We start from the raw sequence: 25,316 nt of genomic DNA on the forward strand, positions 1-25,316 counted from the left end.
AAAAATATTTGTTCCGCTTTGTGTTTGAGACAAATTTGTGAGTAGAGATATGGTGGATTCGGACGCCGACGTAACTTTTGTTGACGGTACGACCCTGTCGAACGACTGATCAGTCAAACTTTTCTATTTGCAAGGAGCTTGCAACTACTTAACATGATAACTTGCTCATTAGTAGTCTATTGAAGGCCTGATCATATACACAGCATCTAGGCCCCTAGAAAATGCTTGTGTGCAGACTTGTTTTAATTTCACGTTATTCCAACACTAAATCCCCAAACAGCACATTGAGAAAGAGCTCAATCATCAATCCAAATTTGTTTCCCCAAGGGACCGAAGCTCTCAAATTTGACAGATCTCAAGCTGTAGCTCGATGTATGAAGTGAGTAGTCTATCTCTTGTCTATTCATGCATGTCGACATTTTGTTGCATGATTTCTGTTCCTTCAACGTGTCGAACACGCAATCTACCAGGAGTGAGAGCACTCTCAAACACCGACTCCACCATATTTGAGAATCTGAGGCCCAACATGCTTGCTCAACATGCCCAACATTCACTGCTATCTTTTTCTGAAGGAGGCTCATAAATTCACATGCACCGGAATGACGCAAAAGGGTCCTTTGTTTCTCGGCGGCACTCCGTTGCAGAGAAGGTTGGGTTGACAAGTTTGGCCAAGATCGACGGACGTCATCTTCCAGATTTTTGAACCATCGTCTTTTGTCCAACACCTTTACAACGTCGACCATGGAAGGACACACGTGTTGCTTGGATTGTAATGTTGCAGCATCCAGAAGGTAAGTCGTCGTTGGACGAAGCAAGGTAAGTCGCATTATTTATCATCTCCTTTTGTCAGCACTATCTGCCCAAAGGTCCGATGATTGTATGTATTAGGACCGATACTCGCAATTCCACCGAGTATTGGCCTTGTGCAGCAAGTGATATGATTCAACCTCCTGCGATGATGGTGAAATTTTTCCTGCTCAACGTTGCGGGGAGAGTCTCTATGTCATACTTTTGTTTCTCTGATAAGACCTTTGAGAGTGAGGTGGTGGAAAGTTGCCATCTTACATACCTATCTGTCGCAGCAAGCCATTTCTTTACCGCTTACACCCGTAACACCACATACGCACCATGGGACTTGACAGAGAAGCAGAATTTCTGAACGTGCTCGTGCTGGCAAGCTTGTTCTACAACACTCTCAAGTCATTCGACAACATCCACAGCTCGCTCAATGACTTCAAGGATGAGAAGGTTTACCTTGCTCAGCTCGGCATCGAGCAAGCAAGACTTCTGATCTGGGGCGAGCAGATGGGCATCTTCTCTTTGCCGCCCTCTCTCACCTTCCTCGAGACCGAGGAGGGTAGACAGAACATGACACCTCGCGACCCTCGTCTTGACGACGAAGAAGTCAGAGTCAATCTCGAAGGCTTGATGAACAGCATCATTCACACTCTGAGCAATCCCAACGACAACGATTCCGATCTTGATACCACTGGTCTAAGACCTCTTCCCCGTGGCGGCGCACAAGCACTCGAGCAGCCAGCTGCCGACTTGACCCGCATGAAGAACTTTGAGAACTCGTACAAGCACCTTCTCGAGCTGGGCTCCAACAAGGTGTCAGTCAAGAGACCGAGCTCGCTCGCATCGCAGCAATGGGTTATTCACGATACTCTGCGCTTCTCCAACTTCGTCAAGTCTACCAAGCGTCAGGTTGATACCCTGTTGCTGGCTCTGAACATCAACGACAAAGTCGAGAACATTCTTTTGGGAGATATCCGCGACCTGGGCAAGCATGCTGGCGGCTCCCCTGGCACCAAGCCTTCGCAATTAGCAGTCAAGGATATGGCCAAGCTGAAGCTTCTCATCAGAGCATGCAAGGGTCGCTACCCAGCACTTTTGAACGAGGCTCAGCAGACCTTCAACAACCTCCAGAAGGGCGTCAGTGCCGAGCACGACATGGCCGCCAAGGTGGGCAAGCTTCTCGAACCTGTTCACCCCGACTCAGCAGTCGCCAGCGCAAACAACAGTGGCGCCGCAACACCCGAGAAGAGACCTGGCTTCATCCGCAGATTAAGCACACAGACATGGAACAAGTTGCCCGGAAGAAAGACACCCAGCTCGAGCAGACCTTCGTCTCCCGAGCGTCGCAAGTCATTTGGTGGACGCAAGACACCAGCAGCCAGCAGACCTGCATCACCCATTGGAGAGTAGAAGAGGGTTGCAAGAAGCTGACGAGATTTACGAAACAAAGGACAGAGTATAAGAGAAGGATATGAGCAACAGGAACAGGATATTGACGAGGAACGGATATATCACTCCGCGGGATGGATGTAATTACGAGTAATAATTAGCGATAGACATGCAAAGTGGAATGATTTCTACCGGAGTATACATTAGTGGATGTGATAAGTGATAGACAGGTACAAGTACAGATTGGTTGTGTCAAGGCGGTGTGCAAGATGGCTTCCCCGCATTCGTCGCATTGGATGCCGACGAAGCGCGTCATTGCTGTCAGCCCGAGCCCTGCTGCGCACTGCTAAAATTCATGCTGTTTCGACTTTGAATTGGGCATTGGAATAGCAACGTCGAGATGTGCGGTTCGAGAAAAGAGATCTGGCTTGTCGTCAAGTTGAAGTAGAGGATGGGAATTGCAAAGAGGAGAGGATGGGAGAAGTGAACAGGGCGATGCACTCTAGAGTCTGCAGGAAGGTCAGGTCTGTGCTCGCCCTATCACCAGCCGAGTTTGCAGCACCGTCTTGTCTCTACTCTCTCTAGCTGCCACCGTCCAGCTCCTTTGCCAAACAAACTGCCCTTCTTCTGCTCTTATTCTTCACACATCCCATCACCACATAACTCACAACAATGGTCTCGCCGCGGCGGTCAGGCCGCACTCCCGCCGATCGCAACTCGACATGGCACAACAAATTGTCACCCCGCCAGAAGTCGCCCTCTCCCACAAACCTCTCCGACGACACCATGCACCCTCATTCAGGCTCCTTGAACTCTCCCGAAGAGTCTCGCCAGACCCGCAGAGCTACGAGAGCTCAGCACACACACCCCGACGACGTCGATCAACAGAGCCAGCTCAATGACGCAGACCCCGATGCCGACGGCGACGACGAGATAACCCGCTGCGTCTGTGGTCTGCAAGACTACCCAGGCCCGCCTCTTACCGATGACTTTCCTACCATCACAGATCCCTCACAAGCCGAAGATGCTGGCGGCCTGTTCATCCAGTGCGACAAGTGCCACGTCTGGCAGCACGGTGGCTGCGTCGGCATCATGGACGAAACGAAGAGTCCCGACAACTACTTTTGCGAGCTCTGCGACAAGAAGCTACACAATGTCTTGACTGATTCTAAAGGGTGAGTTCATGTCTCGTACACATTTGCCGTCGGTCTCCTACTGACACACCACGACGCAGACAACGTTACTCGCGCTACCTACCTGTCATGAAGCCTGAACCCAAGAGTGCTCGAAAAGCCTCCCTCACAAAAGAATCGGAGTCCGCAAAGGCCCGTCGAGAGCAGCGAGAAAGCCAAAACAGAGCCAGTGTTGAATCCTCAACAGGCAAGAGGAGGTCTACTATGAACAGCCGCCAGGCCTATGACGACGAAGAGACATTACGCCGAATCATCGAAGAGACAAAGGACGATGGCGAGTCAACCCCAGCAGTGCGCAAGGGCAAGCGCGGACGAGACGACAGCGAAGAGTCAGTGAAGAATCTGCTCATCACAACAAATAACCATCTAACAAGTCTCGACAGCTCTAGACACGAAATTAAGCGCCAACGAACGGGCTCAGAATCTCCCAACCCTCCGTCAACGCTCAACACAGGCTCGCTAGACGCAGACTCAGATGACGACGGCATACACCCCAAGTCGAATAAGAAAGCACGAAGCGCAGCTGCCGAGGTCCTGCGACAAAGAGAAGCTAGAGAACGAGAACGTATGCGTGACGAGAAGCGCAAAGAGGCCGCTGGAAGGCGTAGCGAAAGAGCTGGACGAAGGAGAGCAGATGGTACGCTGGACCAACATGATCAGATGAGACCAATTGACCTGACTATTCGCGCAGAGTCAGACCCACTTGACGAGACACCGAAACCCATGGGCACACCCAACTTGCCTGCATCACAACCTCCCAGTCCACCTGGTTCAGCGCCGCCGATGGCCCCAGGAAGCTCACACAAGAAGGGCACAGCCAAGAAGCAGAAACGACTAGGCCGCAACCAATACACAGCTGCGAAAGCCACTTCGCATCCCGCAGAAGCTGCTTCAGTCAACCCCAATGGCAGCAGTGGCGACGACCCGACAACCAACAGCACATCCGACTCCAAAAACAGCCCAAGCAGCAACAACGAAACTCCCGCCGTAGCAACATCCGCCCCTCCTCCCACAAAACCCAAAGGCAAATGGGGCGGCGGAAGAGCCAAAAACCCACGACAAGCCGCCATCCAACAAGAAGCCGAGATTGCCGCGACAAAAGACACGCGCGACACAAAGAGTCAAATGACCATAACCGACATGAAGAAACGCACAGGCATGATGATGGACTACATTGCAAAAGCACAGGTGGATATGGCGGGCGATCGTACACCATTAAACACCATCTCGATCCCACAAGAAGCCGACAAGTCTGCAGAGTTCAAAGAGCTCAGCAGTAGGGAAATGATGGATGTCTTGACTAGACATATCATGACATGGCAAAAGGAGTATGCTAACGAGGCTGCTTCTACGACTGCCTCTTCTCTTGTCGCATGATCAATGGATGATTCCAGGCTTACATACTATTTTCACGAGCGGCGTTTTTGCGAATGGAACAATGACTACTACTACTACTACTACAACTATATGGGATGGGGGCTAAGGATCGGATTTGACCCCAAGGGGCATTCTTGGGTTGGACTATTTTCTTCTTTCTCTTCTTCTTCTTCTTTGCTTCTCTTTTTTTGCTTTTGGCTTTCCTCAGAAAAGCACTATACAGACAGTACTTTGGTTTTACTTTACAAGACATGTATTTGCTACGTTTTGCGCAGACGAGATTAATGTTTTACTGGAGTTCTTCGCAGTCTTGACTCTGGCGCTTTGATTTCTTGAGAACACGAGAGAGACTTGATCCATGGAGTCAATTGTGGATCCTTTTCCATGAGAGATTCAAAAAGCATTTTAGTTCATCATGATGTACATGCCTAAACACCTTCCTCCAAACACTCCTTGTGCTTCCTTCAACATATCTCTTTTGCTTAGCGCATGGTAGGCATGACACTTTCAGCCTTTGTAGCAATAGCATCCTCACTTCTCCACAAGCTCGTCACAGTCTTTGTCTGAGTGAAGAAGGCAAGACCAGGCTTGCCGTAGAAAGTGCTGGCACCACCGCCGGCAACCGACTTCTTGTTTCCGGTAAAGGAGAACATGGGGAGAGGGACGGGGATGGGCACGTTGATGCCGACTTGGCCAGCTTCAATGTCGCGTTGGAAGCGTGCAGCTGTGGATCCCGAGTTTGTGAAGATGGCAACACCCTGCATGAGAAATGTATGGTTAGTATTGTTGTAGCTTTAGAGAAGGTTAGGTCAAAACTTACGTTTCCGTATTCGTTGGCGTTGATCAGATCCACAGCCTCCTCGAGGGTGTCGACAGAGAGACAAACAAGCACGGGACCGAAGATCTCTTCCTTGTAGCAAGTCATATCTTTTGTGACGTTTGTGATGATGGTTGGACCGACAAAGTTGCCGTTGGGGTACTTCTCGGGCTTGTAGCCACGACCATCAAGAACAATGGTGGCACCTTCCTTCTCGGCGCTGGCGATCATGGACTCGATTCTCTCCTTTGCCTGGGGGCTGATGACGGGACCGAGTTCGGCATCCTTCTCGAAACCTCCGTTGACGTTGAGGGCCTTAGCACGGTCGGCAATATCATCGACCCAGTTCTTGGTGTCGCCGACAAAGACGACAGTGGACAGAGCCATGCATCGCTGACCAGCAGCACCGAAAGCGGCACCTGCAATGGCGTTGATGGTGGCATTTCTGTTGCAGTCGGGAAGGACAGCAGCATGGTTCTTAGCGCCCAGGTTGGCCTGGACACGCTTTCCGTTGGCAGAACCGCGAGTGAAGATGTATTCACCAGCCTTGTTGCTACCAACGAAGCTGATTGCCTTGATGGCGGGTTCGTCGATCATGAAGTCGACAGTCTTTGCAGCACCGTGAACAACGTTGATGACACCAGGAGGGAAACCAGCCTTCTCTGCAAGCTCACAGAGGATCATCATGGCACCAGGGTCGCGCTCGGAAGGCTTGACGACAATGGTGTTACCGGTAATGGTAGCGGTAGGGATGACCCACAGAGGAATCATGGCAGGGAAGTTGAAGGGGCAGATGGCACCAACAACACCCAGAGGCTCCTTGTATGATCTTGTCTCCATGTCCTTGGCGACCTCGAGGACCTCGCCAGTCAATTGAGTTGTAATGCCGCATGCTGTCTCAGCGACCTGAAGACCACGGAGGACATCACCCTTGGCATCAGCAAAGGTCTTGCCCTGCTCCAAAGTGATTGAGGAAGCCAGACGGTCCCAGTGCTCTCTGATCAGATGAACGAACTTGAACATGATTTGTTGTCTGGCCAGCAAGCTAGTAGCCTTCCATGCAGGGAAGGCCTTCTCGGCAGATGCCACTGCTGCCTTGAGCTCTTCATCGGTGGACTGAGGGACGCGAGTGACGAGGTTGTTGGTAGCAGGGTCATGGAGATCAATCCATTGCGTGGCGTTGGAAGCTACGAACTTGTTGTCGAGGAAGTTCTGTGTGTCGGTGGGCTGCTGGATCTGGTCGTGAGTGGTAGGGTAGTCGGTAGCGGTGGTCGAGAGGGCTGATGCAGCAGCAGGCTTCAGCTGTCTGGCAGAAACATGAAGCTTTCTGCCTCCGAGCTTGCATGTGTTTGCTGTTTGGCCGAGCCGTAATGTTGTTGCGAATGCTGGTCGGTTGACCCCGGATTGGACATAGACGCTCTGTAGAGCACGACGTGCTACCGCTCGTCGACCTGCCATTGTACGAGTATGTAAAGACTCTTCTGATTGCTCTTGGAATCTCTGACAAGGACAAGAACAGGAACTTGTGAAGAAGGAGCAACCTGGTTAGACGGACGGCAATTGCGGCCAATGCGGCCAGCCCCAGGGTGGAGCTCTTTCCTTATCACCACGCCTATCAATTGCGGGGTCTCTTGCCGAGGTCGGGGAATGGGGTCGATCCTGGTCTGGGACGCCCTACTCAACCCCGAGTCTACTTGCCGACTAATAATCATCTTCGTCTTGCTTGATCCACGAAAAGCCATCGGTTCACATCCTGAAGCAAATCTGCAGGGGCGAGTCATGTTTATATTAGTGCAAATAGACAAACGCTTTCGTTATAAACTCGTAAACTTCTATTTCCTTCTCGTCTTCTTCATGCTTGCATCATCATTTCAACTTCACTCACGCATTTAGAGCTCGTCTCTAACTCTGGCACTGACTGATTCAGCCACGCTGCTCGCTGATGATGCAGCCTCCTGAGCAGCTTCTACCACTTTCGATACAGACTCATCGGTTGCCTTGCTTGCAGTCTCGCCAAATTCAGCCAGTCTGCTAGATGCACTAGCCATGGCAACGGACAGTCTGCTCTGAGCGCTCTCGAAAGCGCCCTTCTCGGACCCATAGATGGCGCTGCTGGCAGCTGACGTAGCTGCCTCGTACTGCTCGACAGCCTTTGAAACCACAGCATCACGGTTTTCCGATGCAACCGATGCGATCGATGTGTAAATGCTGGCTGCCGCAGCAGTGGCAGAGGGAGTTCCAAATAAGGCTTCGCTGATAGCTTGCTGGGCAGACGAAGCAGCATCTGCGATTTGGCTCTGAGCTGCTTCAGCATAACCAGTAGTGGTTCCATAGACAGCTTCACTGGCGCGAGATGCAGCATCATTGTATGCGCTGCCAACAGCTTCAGTCATCTGCTCCATGTTACCCTTTGTAGTGCCGTAGATCTGGGCCGAAACGGCGTCGACTGCAGAATTAATCTGCTCGTTGACGTTGTCCAGAAGAGCCTCGACGGTTGGTGGGGGAGTGAAGGCCGATTCATAGAATGAAGATGCGCTGGCGTAAACGTCTTGAGCATAGCTCGATGCACTAGATGCGATGGCAGGAGCACCGGTAGAATATGCAGATTGAAGGCGGCTCCAAACACTTTCGGTGAACTCTGGCTCGCGTCCATTGACGAGCTCGTCGAAGAGGGCAGAGACTGCGGCGTACTGTTCCACCACAGCAACGGTAGCTTGAGAAGCGTACTCACTGGCCTGAGAGAAGAAGGGTGTAGGAGAACCGTAAACTTGTTCACTGGCCTTGGAGACCAGCATCTCCCAGTTTTGACTTGCCTGCGAAGCAGCGGCTTCCGTCCATGGTGTCTCACTTCCATAGATAGCAGTGCTAGCAGCGCTGGCGATTGACTCGGCAGAACCTGTCGATGTACCATAGATTGCCTCACTCGCCATGACGGTTGCCTTTGAGTACTGCTCACCAGCAGCAGACACTGCTAGCTCGTACTGTTCGAACGCAGTGTCGAAACCGGCCCCAGCAGTAGAGCTCGCCGAATCAAGAATATTGTTCAGGGTGGAGCTTGCAGCGCTGTAAGCGGCATCATACTGACTTTGAGCAGAGGCAAGAAGGTTTTCGTACATAGCAGGCTGAGTGCCATAGATAGCTTCGCTAGCCTTGGATGAAGCAAGTACGAGGTACGAGGAGGCACTCGAAGTCGCGGCGTCATACTGGCTTGATGCTTGGTCAATCAAGCTCTGAGCTGGAGACTGAGTGGTGCCACTGACAACAGAACGTGCCGATGACAGGATGCTGTCCATGTTTTTTGAAGCGGCGTCAACGGCACTGCTGTACTGGCTCTGGGCAGCAGCGAGGACGTCGGAATATCCCGAGGTAGATGTAGGGCGTGCCGCAACCATGTCTCTACCAGCTGACTCGAAGGCTGAGTAACGGTCATAAGCATAACCCACCATCTCGTAGTATCTGCGTTGAGCATCCGCCAGAACACCTTGTTGGACTGGTGTTGGTGAAGCACCGATAGCGCTCTTGGCATGTTCGAACTGAGCGCTTGCGGATGAAAGACCTTCCTGGAGTCTTGAAGATGCTATCGACGAGATTGAAGACAGAGCTGACTGCACCGGATCCGCGATGGAACTGGTGTAAACAGATTGCATCGGGTCTGCGATAGAGTTCGAGTAGACAGACTGAGCCTCAGTGTAGATCGAGCCAGCCGACGACTGGAAAGAGTCCATGTTGCTACTAGCGCCGGCGGTGACAGAAGCTGCGACCGAGGCAACTTGAGAAGCAATAGACTTGGTGGCAGGAATAGGTTCACCATAGATAGCACTCGATGCAGCAGAAACTGCAGAGGCATATCTGTCACTGGCGACACTCGACAGGGACTCTCCAACACCTTGTTCGGTGCCGAAGATGACGCTGCTTGCTGCAGATAGAGCCCGTTCATACTGCTCACTGGCAAGAGAAGTGACCGACTCGACGCTGCCCTGGGTAGGGGCAGGCTTCATAGCATCCTGAACTGCTTGAGTGAGCTGACTTGCCTGGCTGCCAGCCTTTCCAAGGATGTCCTGGAGCTTGCTTGAGTACGTGTACTCATCGTCGACAATGTCGTCGTCAAGGACGATGGAACGTTCTGAAGGAACTGCTTGAGCCATAGCTCCGCCCCAGACCTTCTTAGAAGCCTGCTCAGAGGCATTGGATACACTCTCGGACACTTGAGATGCCACAGATGACGCACTCGATGATCCTTGCTGGGCAACTGAGCTAATGCTCGAAGATGCCTCAGAAACGATTGATGGAGCTGATGCACTGGACACAACTGAAGCAATGCTCGAAGATGCTTCGGACACGATTGACGGAGCTGACACGCTGGATACGACCGAGGCAATGCTAGAAGATGCTTCAGACACAATTGACGGAGCCGAGACACTTGAGACAATCGAGGCAACGCTGGAAGAAGCTTGGCTAGCAGCAGAAGATGCGCCAGACTTTGCAGCATTCAGGCTGTTTGCTATCTCAGCATCAAGGGACTGGTCGGCAACTCGCGAACTGACTGAGCTGGCTGCAGAAGAGATACTCTCGATCACGGGTGTATCACGACCGACTACAGCCTCAGATACCTTGGTGGCGGCCTGTTCTGCGACACCAGGCTGAGTGCCCAGAACAGATTCTGAGGCGACAGTGGCTGCACTTTTAGCGCTCTCGGAAACAACGGAAGCAATGCTCTCGACAGTAGGTTGCTCGGAACCGAGAACCTTCTCTGACGCCTTAGATGCGGCACTTTCCACAGAGCCAGTGCTTGTTCCCAGGATGGCCTCAGATGCACTGGACGCCATTCGGGAGCCTTCTGAAGAAATGCTCGAGGCCGCTTGCGATCCTTGGGCGGACATGCTGGAGGCAACCTGAGAGCCTTGAGAGGACAATACTGATGTTGCTGACTCGACAGTACCTTGAGAGCTTCCGACGATGGCCTCTTTGGCATCGGCCATCTTCTCGGCGACTTGTTGCTTGACTCTAGCAGCGGCAGCTGGTGCGTATTTTGTGTCAAAGTCATCGGACGAATCTCTAGCCTCGAGCTTCCACTGCGAAACACTCTTGAGTCTGGCGAGCTCTTTGGCAGCGTCTTCAGCAATAGCCATGGCTCTTTCCTCGATTGCGTGAGCGCCCTTCTTGGCTTCAGTGAGCTCTTTCGAGGTGGCGAGAGCGGCAACCTCGTCACGGCCCTTGCTCGAGGCTTTCTTGAGGTCGTTGTACTTAGTCCAGTCCCTGTGGGTGATAGCAGCGTTGGAAGCCCAACGTCTTCCAATCTCCTGCAGACGAAGGTCACGGATGTTATCAATAGTTTCAAGAGTGGAGTTGGCGGCAGCCTCGATGAGACGGGTGATGTCTTGATCAAAGGTTTGCTTCCAATCACGGACATTCTGGGCCTTTTGTTTGATAGTCTGACCAGCCTTCTTGACTTCCTTGTTGATAGAGTCCTGAGCAGATGAGATATCAGACTCTGAAGGCTCCTCGGGGAGATGTTCAATAACAGTTTCAACTCTGGCCTTGAGGCTTCTGAATGCCGACGAGGAGCCTTCTTCCATCTGGACGATCAGAGCTTGGCCTACACCATTGGTCTGGGTCTCGACTTGGCGGTCGCAAATCTCCTGGATACGTTCGCGCAGATGGTCAAGTCCCTCGCGCACAGCAATGGAGACATGCTCTTCCCAGACCTTCAAATCCTGGGAGAATTGTTCGGCAGCACTAGGCTCTTCCTCAGTAAGTGCCATTGAAGGCGAGGCAGCGACAACGCTAGATGCCTTGGTCATGATGGACTCAACAACGGAACTAGCGCTCGAGACCACGGCTGAGGGCGAGCTAGCGACAACGGTAGAGGAAGCGGATGCGGCTGACGAGATGGAAGAGGACGAAGAAGACGCGGAACTCTCGGCGGACTCGACGGCGGCTTCAATCTTCTTTTCGTCGCGGTAACGACCAAGTCTTTGGGTGATCTTGAAGATTTGAGGCTCAACATTCTCTCCGTAAAGGACCTGGATTCTTGGCCAAATCTGTCGGCGAACGAAAGTGAAAGTCAAGTCGGTGCCCCAACGAGCGTAAGGCAGAGCAGTGTTGACGGAGAAGCGATGGGCTTGGCCGTAGAACTTCTTTGCGTAGGGAGCAGTGTGCTTGTAGGCGGGTAGCAACTCGAGTTCGTAAAAGTCAGTGGCCAAGGCCTTGACGTTCGTGTAGTAGGGGGAGATGGCGTCTTGAACTTTTTGAACGTGAGGGCCCAAGGTAGAGTCGTACTGCTTCAGGGCGTGCTTGCGAGCGACGTCCAGCTGAGGACGGACTGATCGCTTCCATTCATTGGTGGCATACTTCTGAATCTGGGCGGCACGAGGGGCACCATGCTTCTGAGCAAAGGCAGCAGCGGGAACATAGGCCTGTTCTCTGACGCGGTCAAAGTAGGGTTGGACTTGTTGAACATAAGGCGAGGCATAGGTATCATAATAGGGTTGGAGGTGAGGAACGGCAAAGTCCCTTAGTTGGAAGTAAGGCTCGCAAACATTGGGAGAGTCTTTGGTGAGTTGTTTGGGCGACGACGGGCAGCGGAAGACGACCGTGAGGAGCGTGTACCATATGGACAACCTGCAGCAGAGTTAGCAAAAAATGACAGGGCTCAGTGGCCAGATTAGATCAGATCAGAGGCATACCTCAGAGCTATGCTGATGAGTCGCGAGAAAAAGCCCCGTCTCTTAACCTGGCGGCCTCTTGTTGATGATGTTGAGATGGAGCCGTTCGGCGCCTTCTCGTTTCGAATGGCCATGGTGACAACAGACAGAGGTTAGACCTGCATGAAGCTTGTCGGAGAGAGGAAGAAGATGCGGATGACAGAAGGCGAACTTGTCTTAATACCACAAGCCTGTTGTGCTTGTCAGGGGAGATTGACAAGCAAACCGGGCAGCTTGTGCTTGTGCTCCAACTTGGTTCTGCGCTTCCTGCTCGCGTGCAAATGCGGCTTGATGTCATTATGGCTGAACTCTGCTTCGTCAGGGTCGCTCCCAGTCTTCACTTGTCGCTATCGCATACAATTATACATCTTTTACACCGACTTCTGCTTGCATGCACGCAAAACATCAAATACTGTGAATCTGATCAAGTAACTAGAAGATAGATGCTGAACCTTGAGACGTCTTGTCGTGAGCATAATAGCTACCTTCTGAAGAGCATCTGTCCGATCCGTGTTCTTGGCGCTTTCACGTGTGTCCGGATCCATCCCGAGTAGGTCCCTGACGGACGGTGATCGTTTACAGTCGGTGTTTCATTCTACTTTATCTTGTTGTGTACGAGAGCACCCACCTACAAACCTTGCAACAACACTGTCGTCCGCTACCTATCAGCTTCGACTCTTTCACCTTAGATGTCGCCTTGAAGATCCGCCTCCGCCTTGACGGCCTTCCCTAAGCTCTTCGCTTCCTCATTGACGCCATCACAAAATGTCGGCCACAGACCCCGCGTCCTCGCCGGACATCATGAACGATCCGCAGTTCGACCCTACCGAAGCCAACGACAAGTCGCCTTCCGAGGGCGATACATGCAGGATATGTCGTAGCGAGGGTTCTGCTGCCGAACCACTCTTCTACCCCTGCAAGTGCAGTGGCAGCATCAAGTTCGTCCATCAGGACTGCTTGATGGAGTGGCTATCGCATTCCAACAAGAAGCACTGCGAGCTCTGCAAGACTCCCTTCCGCTTTACAAAACTTTACGACTCGCACATGCCTCAAACCCTGCCGCTGCCCATTTTCGCAAAGAAAGCCTGTCTTCACACCTTGAACTACCTCTTGACATGGGCTCGCGCTCTTACCGTTGCTCTTGTCTGGCTCGTCGTGCTGCCATGGTGTATTCGTTGGTCATGGAGAGGTCTCTTCTGGATCTTGGATGCAGGTTGGGCAAGAGACCCCTGGTTAGCCAAGATGGCTCATGCTGCTGGACAATACGATAACTCGACCTCTGCTAGCGGCACTTCCCCCGACAAGGAGCCTTTCGGCCTGAGTCTGGGAAAGTTCCTAGTGAGCACCCTGTTCTACCCGTTAAAGCCCCTCAGCCAACCCGCCCTCTATTCCTCGTTACACACACAATCCGAAACCTCATTCGTACCGCCCTATTCTAGCTTGTTATCCGACGTCAAAGCTGTAAATAATTTGACCTCTCACATCTGGCTCAACCGTTTCATCCTCGATGTGCTCGAGGGCGACATAATCACCATCAATGTCGTGGTTGCTTTCATCCTTGTTTTTCTGATCCGCGAGTGGGTTGTCCAACAACAACCAATAATCAATGCCGCCGCACATATCCGCGATGCAGAAATGCAACTGGATGTTGCCGAACGAGCTGCTCAACGCTTGCATGATCTCGAGGCGGCCGCATTGGAAGATGAGAACCTTCGGCCTGCAGTAGAGCGGTATCGGCATATCTTTGAGCAGCTTCCTCGCGAAGGTGAAGCCTCTGAAGATGATGACAATCAGGGCACTGAGTTCATCGGTTGGTACGCCATGGAAACCCTCATGGACAATGCAGGAGTGCCCCATCAATTCGAGGGTGAAGATCATGAGGAGTTCATGGAAGGATTCGAGGAGGCTACCGAGGAGCTGCTCGAACAAATCAAACTTGCTGAGGATTCTGGTATATCTCGGCCTGAGATTGCACGGAATTTATGGGCTATTCTGGACAATCTAGGCCCAACCGAAGGAGATCTCTGGCGCGAATTCCTGCTTAACGAAGACCAAACCAAATACATGTTGTTCAGCAATCTTCCTGAGGACAAGATTGCCTTGTCCGACGACGAGAACCCTGGAGCAGGTCCTGCGCCTTCTGGATCCGAGATTGAACACCGTACAGATGATGACATTCCTAGCGAGTTACGAAGACGACCGACAATGCCTCCGAGAGACGCATCATCACACGCACAGAGGGTCATACAGTCACTTGAAGAGTCCTCAAATGAGTTTGAAAGCAGTATCCACCAGGATGCTGAAGTTGATGGCAATAGCAGCCGCGGAAGTTGGCAATCCATCACGGCTTCCTCCTCAGAACCATCGAATACTACAGCAACTTCGCAGTCAACCCAACTCAACACGGACCATCAGCAAGACAACCAGGACACGAATGATGTCATCACAACAGCGCCAAACCATTTGACAGAGTCTCAGTCTGAGACTGCCGCCATAGAAATAGATCAGAGCTCCACCAACGAAGTCACGTCGCATGATTCACATGGAGCAGTCGAACAAATCTTGGGAGAAGGATCTTCAGCTGCCGTACCGCGGGCAGCAGAGAGTCCTGATGAGGCGCCAACCGAACCAGAGCAAAACCTCGTATCTCAACCGACACAACCTGATGAACCACACAAAGGCCCAGTTGCTAGATTGTTTGACTGGTTTTGGGCTGATATCGTCATTGAAGAGGAAACCGATCCTTTGCCTGGTGTTTTCGACGAAGAGATCGTCCGCAATGAAGCAGAAGAACCACCATTCGTCCACATCCATGGTGGTGAGCATGTCCACATGCCTGAAAATGCGCAGGATCCTGAGGTTCTCCAAGCTGCAGCCGACGCTGGCTTGGATGCCGAAGCTATTGAAGATGCTGAAGACCTCGAAGGTGTCCTTGAGCTGATCGGCATGCAGGGTCCTCTAGCTGGGTTGGCACAGACAGCTGTGTTCTGTGGTTTCCTAATCACGGCTACCCTTTGGCTCGCGATTGGCGTACCATACTTCTTCGGAAAGATTGCGTTACTCTTCCTCGGCGATCCAATCTCATCCATGGTAATGACCCCTCTGCGCATTGTTTCGGCTTTCGCAGATACCATTGTCGACGTGACTGTCTATGTTGGTGGTGCCGCTACGTACTTTGGATCTCAAATTGTAACACAATTGCTCTCACTCTTGTTAGGTTCTGTCTTTTCAAAACTTGGCCTTGGATATGTGGATATATTGGCAAAACGCGCACACAACGCAGCCAATGGCGCTGGCGCACGTCTTGCGGAATTATTTGACGGTGACGGACCAGTGGAGCTGGGGCCTTTGATGGTATCCATGCAGGCACATCAGTCTCTCCTGAATCTGAAGTCAGAAATTGCGCAGGTTGGAAGATTCATCTTCAGTTGCGTATCAGGCATCTCGTATCATCTGCAGAACTCGACAGCCTCGGACATGCTCAGTATAGTCAACAAGACAGCCACGAGAACACTGCAGCATACGACAACGAGCTACACCTGGGTCCGTACGATGCTGCGAGAAGGACTATTGGAAGCTGTAACTGATGGTACCTTTACCTTCACTGTCAAGCACAATGACAGCTCTCTAGATCCCTCTCTGGCTGTCTGGACAAACGAAGATCGTTGCTTGGCCGTTTTGGCTGGATACATTCTTCTCGCCATGATCGGAACCATGTATCTACTCCGCAAAGAGTCGCTCTTCAGCTCGCCCGGTCTACAGCAGATCGAGAAGAGCTTCGCTGATCTTCTCAAGCAAGCGGGTGGCGTACTCAAAGTCATCTTGATCATAAGCATCGAAATGCTTGTGTTTCCACTGTACTGCGGCATGCTCTTGGATTGTGCTTTGCTTCCGCTCTTTGAGAATGCATCAGTCGCTTCTCGTCTTGCTTTCGCCAACCGATCGCCATGGCTATTTGTGTTCTTGCATTGGTTCATTGGCACTTGCTACATGTTCCACTTCGCTCTCTTCGTATCCATGTGCCGCAGAGTCTTGCGCAGTGGTGTTCTCTACTTCATCAGAGATCCTGACGACCCAACCTTCCACCCTGTCCGTGACGTCTTGGAGCGCAGTGTCACAACTCAACTTCGCAAGATCGCATTCAGTGGCCTTGTGTATGGTGGATTGGTGATTGTTTGTCTCGGTGGTGCTATCTGGGGAACTTCCAGATTTGGAGTGTTCCCTATTCGATGGGCCAGACCAGAGGCGGATTTAGAGTTCCCTATCGACTTCCTAGGATATAATCTCCTTGCTCCCGTCGTGGCACTTTACCTTTTCCCTTCTAAAGGAATGGAAAAAGTCTTTGGCAGATGGCTCAAGCTTTGTGCACGTTCACTACGCCTCTCTCAATTCCTCTTTGGTGAAAGACGAGAAATCGAGGAAGGGCATCTAAAAGGAGAATCGTGGCTCAGCAAACTCAACCCCTGGAAGGATCAGGGCACCGTTGTAAAGTCTGGGAACTTCATCAAGGACGGAAAATACGTTCGAGCACCAGCCACCGACCAGGTTAGGATCCCTCGGGGCGAGAGAGTGTTCCTCGAGGTCGACGAGAGCGATCAACGAGTAGATGGCACAAATTCAAGCAACGGCATACACGGGCGACAACCTGAGAACTTCATTCAGGTGTACATTCCGCCATGGTTCCGCTTACGAATTTTCACCTTCATATCGTGCTTGTGGATGTTCGCCATCGCTATGGGCTTTGGCGTCACTGTTGTTCCTATGATCTTTGGACGACAGATCATGTCAATTCTGTCCCCCGACCATATCGCACCCAATGATCTTTACAACTTCGCCATCGGCATTACTGCTTTGGGAATAGTGCTTCAATCTCTATTCAATGGACGAAAGGCACTCAAGAATCTCAAAAACATGACCTCACGACAAAATATGGCTGCTGTCTGCGCCAGCATCAGCAAGCAAACATGGCGTTCAGTCCGTACCGCTTATGTGTATGGATTTGCTGTTGTGATCGTGCCGTCTCTCTTTGCGCTTGTCCTGGAGCTGTACATCATTTTGCCTCTTCGCACCTACATGGGACCAGCAGCTATGATGCAGAAGAGTGACAGTACCGCTTTGAACAACGTGCCGGGAGCTCAGGTCAGCCTTAACAACGCAACATACACAGACTTCACAGAGACCCAGACCGCGCAAGTGGCAGTGGCGTCGCATACTTTCCATGTTCTTCAAGATTGGACCCTCGGATTCATCTACGGGAGAGTGGTATTACGCCTGCTGCTCTTGTCACGTAATTCCCGACCAGCTGCGGCATTCCGTATGATTACCCGGGATGGATTCACCAACCCTAACGCTAGATTGGCGACTCGTGCATTCGTTTTGCCAACACTGCTGCTGTTCTCAATCGTCCTGATTTGTCCTCCGCTGATCGCTTCTGTGTTGGACCTCACGAACGTAATATCCGCTAGTGTCCGCACTAAGGTTTATCGCTACAGCTATCCAATTTGCGCAAGTCAGATGTTGGGATTGTGGTGTACGTGGGAATTAAGCGAGGGAATGCGTCGGTGGAGAGGCCGTATCAAGGATGAAGTATATCTCATCGGAGAAAGGCTTCACAATCTGGGCGAGAGAAGACCACCGGAGGGTAGTAAGAGCGTTGTTCGCAGACACAGCTAGCTGGCTTGAGACACCGTAACAGGCCGCCTTGGGTCATGATGAGAGACGAGTATGGCAACATTCTTTGACGTAATATTTTTGTACAAAACCTGGGGCCAACCAAGGCCAAACGCCGCCCTATGCATAGAGTATACAGAAAGTGATAAAAAATGGCCTAGAAACCAGGAGGGTTGACGCGCTGTGAGACTCTGGTCCACTTGGGAAGCTCTGAAAGAAGACGATCAGCAAAACTGTAATGCCCGCACTTGTAAGTGGACAACTCACTGTGAATTCCCTTTCTGTACTTCTTCTCCTTGCGGTCGAACATAGTGTATTTATCTCTTGGCAGCATCTCAGCCTCGGTGGGCATGTCGGCCTTCCATCGCTCGAGAAGCTTGATTGTGCCCATTTTCCTTGCTTGATCGCCGGTCATAGTAACAGTGCCCGTGGGCAAGCTACCGCTGAGAATGTCACCCTGCCTCGGGCCTCTGCCATGTCTGAGCTCGTTCAGAGGGGCATTGGTCTCTGCGTTCATCAAGCGCTGGCCTTGGGCTGTTTGAGAGAGCTCTCCGGTTGTGGCCTGGGTGGCGCCGATGCCCTTGGTAGCAGTAGTAGCTGGTTGTGACTGGACCTGTCTCTGGAGTGCGCTATCGAGGACCGAGACAATGTTGTCGACACGACGAAGGCGACGACGCTGGCGCAGCTTCTGCGGTGCCGAAAGTCGCCATGGAATTTTCCTGCAGTCGCGTGTTAGTGGTTTCAGCTGGTGCGATCCGTACAGGGTGAGGCGCATACCAGAGCAGACCTCCTGATAGAGCCGAGGTGGGTTTGAATGCGCCAAACATGATGGTCTAGTCGTGTATGCAATGCGCCTGGCCGCAATCTTCAAAAGATTCGTAGTCGTCGCTGACGCTTCGGTGGTGCCAAGACATTTCCCCGATCAATCGTGACTTCCGCTCCACCACTAACAACAAGGGGAAGCGCTCCGTTTCCATCAGACCCTTAAGTCTGTTTTCTATCAGACAGCCTTCAATCTCGAATTTCTTGCTCACACAACCAACGCAATGTCATACTATTTCACCATCATCGGCACAAGAGACAATCCTCTTTTCGAACATGAATTTGGCACTTCCAAGGCTGGAGGAGACGGCATTGCTCGCTTCCGTGATGAGGCCAGACACATGAACCAATTCATCGTTCACAGCAGTCTCGACATCGTCGAAGAAGTACAGTGGGGAAACAACGGACTGTGTGTAGACTTCTATGTTTCTGCTCTTACCACTTCCCGTCTGAACTGACTTTGAATAAAAGCTATCTCAAGAACGTTGACCGCTTTCAAAACAACCACATACACTGCTTCATAACTGGCGGCAATGTTAAATTCATGTTACTCATGAATCCAGATCCTTCCTCTACTACCTACTCTACCTACCCAGCTGCTGCACCGCAAAGACAACATCCTTCAATCACTGCTAGACAGAGCACATTACTGGCCAACAACCCGACTAGTGCCCAAACCGAAGAAGCTGTCAGGCAATTCATGACCGACGTATACGAAGCTTGGATCAAATGTATCATGAATCCATTTTATGTCGTCAATGGTCCCGTGACCAGTCCGGTCTTCAGGGGTCGTGTAGCCGCTGCTGCGAAAAAGTATCTCTGAGCGGCTCAAACAGACGACATTTTTCCATTCTGATCCGACTTGAACATTATTGAGGTTACCTGAACTCTCATGTCACGGTCTCGCCATATCAATCATGGTTTTTGGCATCACGTGCACAGGCCTCAATTGTCGCGTCGAGGGAGCAACCCTGATCCTCACTATCGGATTCGATACCAAGAACACTTTGTGGACCCATTTCAAGATGGATCTCAGAAAATCCTACCGCCCTGTCGCTGACTTCTAGAAGGGAGCGAGAACATCTTGTCAAATCAGGGACCGCATCTCGTCAAGATCACATATCAGAAGCAGACGCCAATCTCTTAGCTGCTGGTGATAGCTGCTGATACTAGACGCCATGGTAGAGCAATCCCAGCCGTGATCTGCTTTGCGGCAGTCTCGATCGGACGGAACTGAGATGATCGACAGACGAGGTTAGAGCGCTCGTTGTAATCATCAAGAGATCAACGATGACCGATCACGGTTCGTTTCATTAAGTTCAGCCGGCGAATGGTATAGGACCCGTGGCTGGAACCCATGAATACCTCTATCTATGCGCAAGGGACGCTGATTCAAATTTATCCTTACTTGAGCTTCATCCTAACTTTTGTCCTGACAGTTGTTGTTTCGACTTACTGTCTAATCTCTTTGCTAACAGTTCTCATACACTGGCAATTTCGTAGCTATACGAGCAATTGGAAATGCTCGTGAGTTGCAATGATCACTTAGCATTAGTACGTGCTCAGGTCCTCAGAATTGCATTTGCACGTGAGCCACCATAAGCTTAAGCGTAAAAATTGGCTTCTTGACACAGCTCACTGGTGAGCGCCACGAAATGAAGTCTATCTGCCTCCACTATTCCTACAGTAATGTCAAGTCTGGATACGAACCGATAGCAACTCCTAGGAGATCCGCTGCTTCGGGCTGACCGAAACATGTTTGATTTTGAGCGCCCTTGGCAAGTTATGCGCGAACTTCGGCGTCACTTGTCTTGAGCCGCGTAACCAATCCACAACATCAACGGCATACACACGGCAGTCGACTTTGTGCCTGGGAAGCAGTTACTGTACGATGGAAGCTGGAGACTTGTAGTTGATGTCCAATTGTCTAGACACGAGGACTATGGCTTGCTCAAGTCACTGCTCACACAAATCAAACTCCCTGGGGGAATGAGACAATTCAGAGGCCATGGCGCAAGTGGCTGCGTTGTATAACCCGCCGTATGCCCTATAAGGTACTAAAGCACGAAGTGGAGGTCGCGGCATTGGACCCTCATCTATTGCAGATCCCCTATACAATTCCTTCGCGCAGCCACATGTAAACGGTACAGGACCGAGCAACGCCGTCGAATGTGACGGCCACGGGACAGGCAGCTATTGGACGTGTATGGAGTCGCTTATAGCTAGTGGCCGTTTTGCTGCTGGACTGTGTCAGACATTATCCGGCCAAGCCGTGGTGTGGGGAACCTCAACCTCACACGGTATAGCAAGTCACACCACCACAATTACCACCACTGACCTCGCCACAACGACTTTTGTTCCTCCAAGAGATCTTTGGATCGAAACTGCCTTGGCTATCAGCCACAATGACGAGCATCTCATCTTGCAATGGACCTGCATATCGTGGAACCAAACACCTGGGACAGATGTGGATCTGACGTAACATTATAACGACAACACACGATGGTATGCAACCTATTCTCCCCGAAATTGAGCCAATTCTACAGCAATAGCGATTCTATCAAACTCACCCCAGACTTCTGGAATATACTTTCACAGACACAACCTTCGCAGTTCCCCGCATCAGTCAAGCCTCTAGTAAAAAGCCCATCTGTATAGCGCAACCTGAGGTGGAATTCTATTTCCATCCAACTGCCACAAGAGGTCAAGTGTGGGATTAACCGTTCGAGAATCGCCATGCTCTCCTTCGTAAACGCTTCCTTTGCCGGACCACATATCGTCATCTTGTGCCGGATTTCTACCTATCCGGCAGCAGGGTCCGCTAGCGTTATGGCGTTTGTCTAATATAGAGTTCGCTTTGACATCGATCGGCATTGCTGCTAATCATACAGGGTCTGAAGAGCCACCCCTTCGCGAGACACCTGTCTCCCCGCTTCGAGGCCCTTGTGCCTAGTGTGTCGATAGTACTTTTACGGTGACATTCCGAATGAGGGCATTGTTACCTCAGGCCTTGTGCCTAATGTGGCCACGAAGCACATCTGGCACAGCTTTCAGCCACGACCCGCAGGCATGGGCCGTGACATCTTCCAAGACCCGGCCTTGTGATTGCTTGGAAAGTGGGATCGAGAAAGCGTCGTTGAGGATTCTGATCATTCCTTCCGCCATTGTTTCTCCCTACTGCATGTTCAGTATGATTGCCATCAATTTCCTTGAGATGTCTTACTGTGTTAACGGTGGTGATAACCAATGATTGCACCGTATATCGATACCTGCTTCATAAATTATAGCCATGTAAGGTCCACCGTCTGAAACAATCTAATGAACGAGTCGATAGTCATAACGAAACCTCCGCAGATCACTACGAAGACGGCGTTGATGGAGTCTGGAGATTGGATCACAACATGGTGGACCAGCACTGTGAGATGGGTATATCAAGAGAGTTGTTTCCCCGACGAATGCTCTATTCTCATCAACAAGCGACCCATCTCTTCTACCGGGTGACGAACCCCTTTCTTCTATACTCTTTCTTCTTCTTCGACCAGCAAGATGCGTTTCGCCGGCTTCTCGGCGCTCGCGCTGCTTCTGGCCAGCTCTTCGGCCATACCTACCAAGAGACAGGCTCTCATTGACAGCATTGGAGGCTCCAGCCTTGATGATGTGATTGCTGAGATCAAGAACAATGGCAACATTAACTTGCTTGGTGATCTCATCGAGGTTGCTGTTGATGCTTTGTCCACAGAAGCATCAGCTGTTGCTGAGTGTTTCAACCCTTCTGCTTCCAATGCCCTGGGCTCTGGCTCAGTCGGCGCTGGTGCCGGTGCTGGCGCTGGCGTGGGAGTAGGTGGATCGGGAGCAAGCTCGCCATCTGCTTCTGCTGTAGCTTCTGAGCTCTCCAGCCTTCTCAGCTCTGTTGCATCTGCAGCCACTGCTGGCCCAGACGCTGCAGCTGCTGCTTCATCAGCATTGAACTTCCTCTCCACTGCAGGCCCTGCTGCCTCAGTCGCTCCTGCCATCTCATCTTTGTTGAGCTCTATCGCAGACAACACAGCTGCCCTCCCCACAGGTGCAGCCTCTTCACTTGCCGGCGCAGCATCAGGCGCGCCTGCCGAACTTTCTTCTTTCCTCGGCTCTCTGGCAACTGAGGTTGCCGCCCAGGCCACTTCTGCTCCCAATGCCGCTGGACAAGCTGCTGCCAACGCTGCTTCCTCTGCCCTTGGCTTCCTTTCCACAGCAAACCCTGCTGCCTCAGTGGCACCCGCAATCTCGAGCCTCTTGAGCTCGATCGCTGCCGACCCCTCTGCAACCATCCCCGCCAATGTTGCTTCTTCTTTGGCCAATGCTGCCTCATCTGTGGCTGCTAACCTTCCTGGCGTCACCGCTGGCGCTGGAGTTGGAGTTGGCATTGGAGGCTCTGTCGGAGGCTCTCCTAACCCAGCTCTCTCCTCCTTCGCATCATCTCTGCTCTCGGACCCTGCTGTCACTGGCGCCCCTGCTTTGAGCTCTGCAATTGGCGGTCTGACTAACCCTGGTGCATCTGTTGGCCCTGCTTTGTCTTCAGCTTTGTCCTCGATTTTGGCCAACCCATCCGTATCGCTCCCTACTGGCGTAGTCAGCTCGCTAGTGAGTGCCATCTCGTCCGCTGCGAACAACGGAGGAGGTATTGCTTCGCCAGTCACAAACACCCGTGCAAGCGGCTCTTCCGCAGCATCTTCCTCGTCTACTCCGATTGCTTGTCCATTCGCCAGCAAGTCGACATACTCCGTCTTGGGCTCTCAATTCACCCGTTACTGCAACCAGTTCTACGGTGGTGATGTTTTGAACTTGGGCAACGCAGTCCTGAAGAGACAAGCTGGAGGCTCTCTTAACACCTGCGCTTCCATTTGCGGACCTGATGCCCGCTGTCTCGGAACTCAGTACAACCCTTCGACCGGTTCCTGCACTTTCTACAGCTCTTTGACCAATGGCGTTACTCGCAACGGTGTTCAGTTTGCTGTTCGCTCATCTGCAGCTTCCTCTATTCTGCCTCCTGTTTCTGCTGGCGTCACCGCATCAGCTGGTGTCTCGGCTGGCATCCCTAGCGGTGCTCTCTCCAGCCTTGCTTCCGAAGCCTCCACTGCCACTGGAGCTCTTGGTAGCGAGCTTTCCTCCCTGATCTCGCAGCTGTCCACTGCCACCGCCATCAACACAGGTGCCTTGAGCTCTCTGATCTCGGAGCTGCCTACCGCAACCTCAATTCCCGGTGGTCTGATCTCGTCTATCGTCGACCCTGCATTCACAAGCAGAAGACCCTCTCTTCCAGGACTCTCAAGCGTCCCCTCGCAAGTCTCATCTATTGTCGGAGGCTTGTCTAGTGCAGCATCTCTTGGATCTAGCGCACTCAGCTCGCTCGCCAGTCAAATCACTGGACTTCCTACCGAGATTTTGCCTACCAATGTAGCTTCTTCGTTGGCATCTGAAATCAGCGGCATCAGCACTGCAGTTGACCCCTCTAGCGTCCTTTCTTCTATTGCAAGCCAGATCACAGACCCCGCAAGCTCGATTCTCTCGGGTGCATCTAGCGAGATTGCCTCGATCACAAGCGGTGTGACTCCTTCTGCTGTCACAACTAGCTGCGGAGGCGGCTTGGTCGACCTGTGTGCTACTATTGGTCTTGTGGACGGTGTCTCAGTCAATCTTGGCCTTGGCGGTATTGGAGGAGCTACTCCTACCAGATACTCCGGTGCTAGTGGTCTGTACACAGCAACTTCGACTAAATGTAGTGGACTTGTCTGCCTCGCCGTGGGTTTGGGACCCTCAGTGACAGCAACTTTGGGCGCTCTTCAGACTGACGGCACTATTCTTGACCTTGGAGCTGGTGTCGGCGGTGCAGTTTCCGGTATTACCTCTGGACTTAGCTTGCCTACCACGCTCCCAGGAGGAGACGTCATTACGAGCACCTCCACCTCCTGCAGCGGAGCAGTCTGTCTGGCCATTGGCTTAGGACCCTCGGCCACTGTGACTCTGGGTGCCCTTAACACTGACGGCAGTATCATCAATATTGGCGCGGGTATCACCCCTGCTATCCCTACCGCTAGCACCCCCACCACACTTCCTGATGGAGATGTCATCACGAGCACCTCCGCCTCCTGCAACGGACTAGTCTGTCTGGCCATTGGCTTAGGGCCCTCGGCCACCGTGACCCTGGGTGCCCTGAACACCGACGGCAGTATTGTTTCCCTTGGCGCAGGTGTTGGCGGTTCCCCCACCGTAACTACGCCTCCAACCACTGCCGGCGCGTCTGTCTCGATTCCCGATGTTACTTCCCTATCGGTCTCTTGCAGTGATGCCGTGTGCGTCACGCTCGGCCTTGGTCCTCTGGCCACTGTGAGCCTTGGTGCTATTGGATCGAATGGTTTGATTGGAGCCAGTGTAGGAGCGCTCGCGACCCCCACAACTGTCTCCGGAGCTGAAATCACCGCGGTCTCCACTACTTGCGACGGTCTCGTCTGCCTGTCTCTCGGCCTCGGACCTCTCGCGACAGTGACTCTGGGCTTGATTGGTGCCGGT

General features: G+C 52.1%; 8 protein-coding genes across 8 annotated transcripts; 5 read left to right on the forward strand and 3 right to left on the reverse strand.

The window, feature by feature from the left end:
* Positions 1-1,128: 1,128 nt before the first annotated feature.
* M437DRAFT_38078 (uncharacterized protein) lies at positions 1,129-2,208 on the forward strand (the record flags this gene model as incomplete). Its single annotated transcript, XM_041019769.1, has 1 exon — positions 1,129-2,208. The coding sequence occupies one exon, from the start codon at positions 1,129-1,131 to the stop codon at positions 2,206-2,208; it is 1,080 nt and encodes a 359-aa protein (XP_040884493.1).
* Positions 2,209-2,859: 651 nt separating this feature from the next.
* On the forward strand, positions 2,860-4,757 carry M437DRAFT_61875 (uncharacterized protein; the record flags this gene model as incomplete). The annotated part of the gene is made up of 3 exons (XM_041023994.1): positions 2,860-3,362; positions 3,422-4,017; positions 4,072-4,757. 3 exons carry the CDS (start codon positions 2,860-2,862, stop codon positions 4,755-4,757), a joined length of 1,785 nt encoding a protein of 594 aa, XP_040884494.1.
* A 482-nt stretch (positions 4,758-5,239) lies between these two features.
* M437DRAFT_37811 (methylmalonate-semialdehyde dehydrogenase mitochondrial precursor) lies at positions 5,240-7,032 on the reverse strand (the record flags this gene model as incomplete). Its single annotated transcript, XM_041019720.1, has 3 exons — positions 5,240-5,515; positions 5,578-6,912; positions 6,973-7,032. 3 exons carry the CDS (start codon positions 7,030-7,032, stop codon positions 5,240-5,242), a joined length of 1,671 nt encoding a protein of 556 aa, XP_040884495.1.
* A 431-nt stretch (positions 7,033-7,463) lies between these two features.
* M437DRAFT_37523 (uncharacterized protein) lies at positions 7,464-12,197 on the reverse strand (the record flags this gene model as incomplete). Its single annotated transcript, XM_041019645.1, has 4 exons — positions 7,464-8,496; positions 8,983-10,052; positions 10,530-11,366; positions 11,409-12,197. Coding segments are annotated over 4 exons (3,729 nt in total), but the record flags the coding sequence as incomplete, so codon positions are not given.
* An 846-nt stretch (positions 12,198-13,043) lies between these two features.
* M437DRAFT_80120 (uncharacterized protein) lies at positions 13,044-17,951 on the forward strand (the record flags this gene model as incomplete). Its single annotated transcript, XM_041027290.1, has 1 exon — positions 13,044-17,951. One exon carries the CDS (start codon positions 13,044-13,046, stop codon positions 17,949-17,951), a length of 4,908 nt encoding a protein of 1,635 aa, XP_040884497.1.
* Positions 17,952-18,105: 154 nt separating this feature from the next.
* Positions 18,106-18,775, reverse strand: M437DRAFT_37898 (uncharacterized protein; the record flags this gene model as incomplete). Its single annotated transcript, XM_041019738.1, has 3 exons — positions 18,106-18,158; positions 18,216-18,667; positions 18,726-18,775. The coding sequence occupies 3 exons, from the start codon at positions 18,773-18,775 to the stop codon at positions 18,106-18,108; spliced, it is 555 nt and encodes a 184-aa protein (XP_040884498.1).
* A 219-nt stretch (positions 18,776-18,994) lies between these two features.
* Positions 18,995-19,593, forward strand: M437DRAFT_37388 (trafficking protein-like protein particle complex subunit 2; the record flags this gene model as incomplete). Its single annotated transcript, XM_041019619.1, has 2 exons — positions 18,995-19,179; positions 19,242-19,593. The coding sequence occupies 2 exons, from the start codon at positions 18,995-18,997 to the stop codon at positions 19,591-19,593; spliced, it is 537 nt and encodes a 178-aa protein (XP_040884499.1).
* Positions 19,594-20,778: 1,185 nt separating this feature from the next.
* On the forward strand, positions 20,779-21,252 carry M437DRAFT_61880 (uncharacterized protein; the record flags this gene model as incomplete). The annotated part of the gene is made up of 2 exons (XM_041023995.1): positions 20,779-20,810; positions 20,841-21,252. 2 exons carry the CDS (start codon positions 20,779-20,781, stop codon positions 21,250-21,252), a joined length of 444 nt encoding a protein of 147 aa, XP_040884500.1.
* Positions 21,253-25,316: the final 4,064 nt, after the last annotated feature.

Source organism: Aureobasidium melanogenum (assembly GCF_000721775.1).
Source record: "Aureobasidium melanogenum CBS 110374 unplaced genomic scaffold scaffold_1, whole genome shotgun sequence".
Lineage (NCBI taxonomy): Eukaryota > Fungi > Ascomycota > Dothideomycetes > Dothideales > Saccotheciaceae > Aureobasidium > Aureobasidium melanogenum.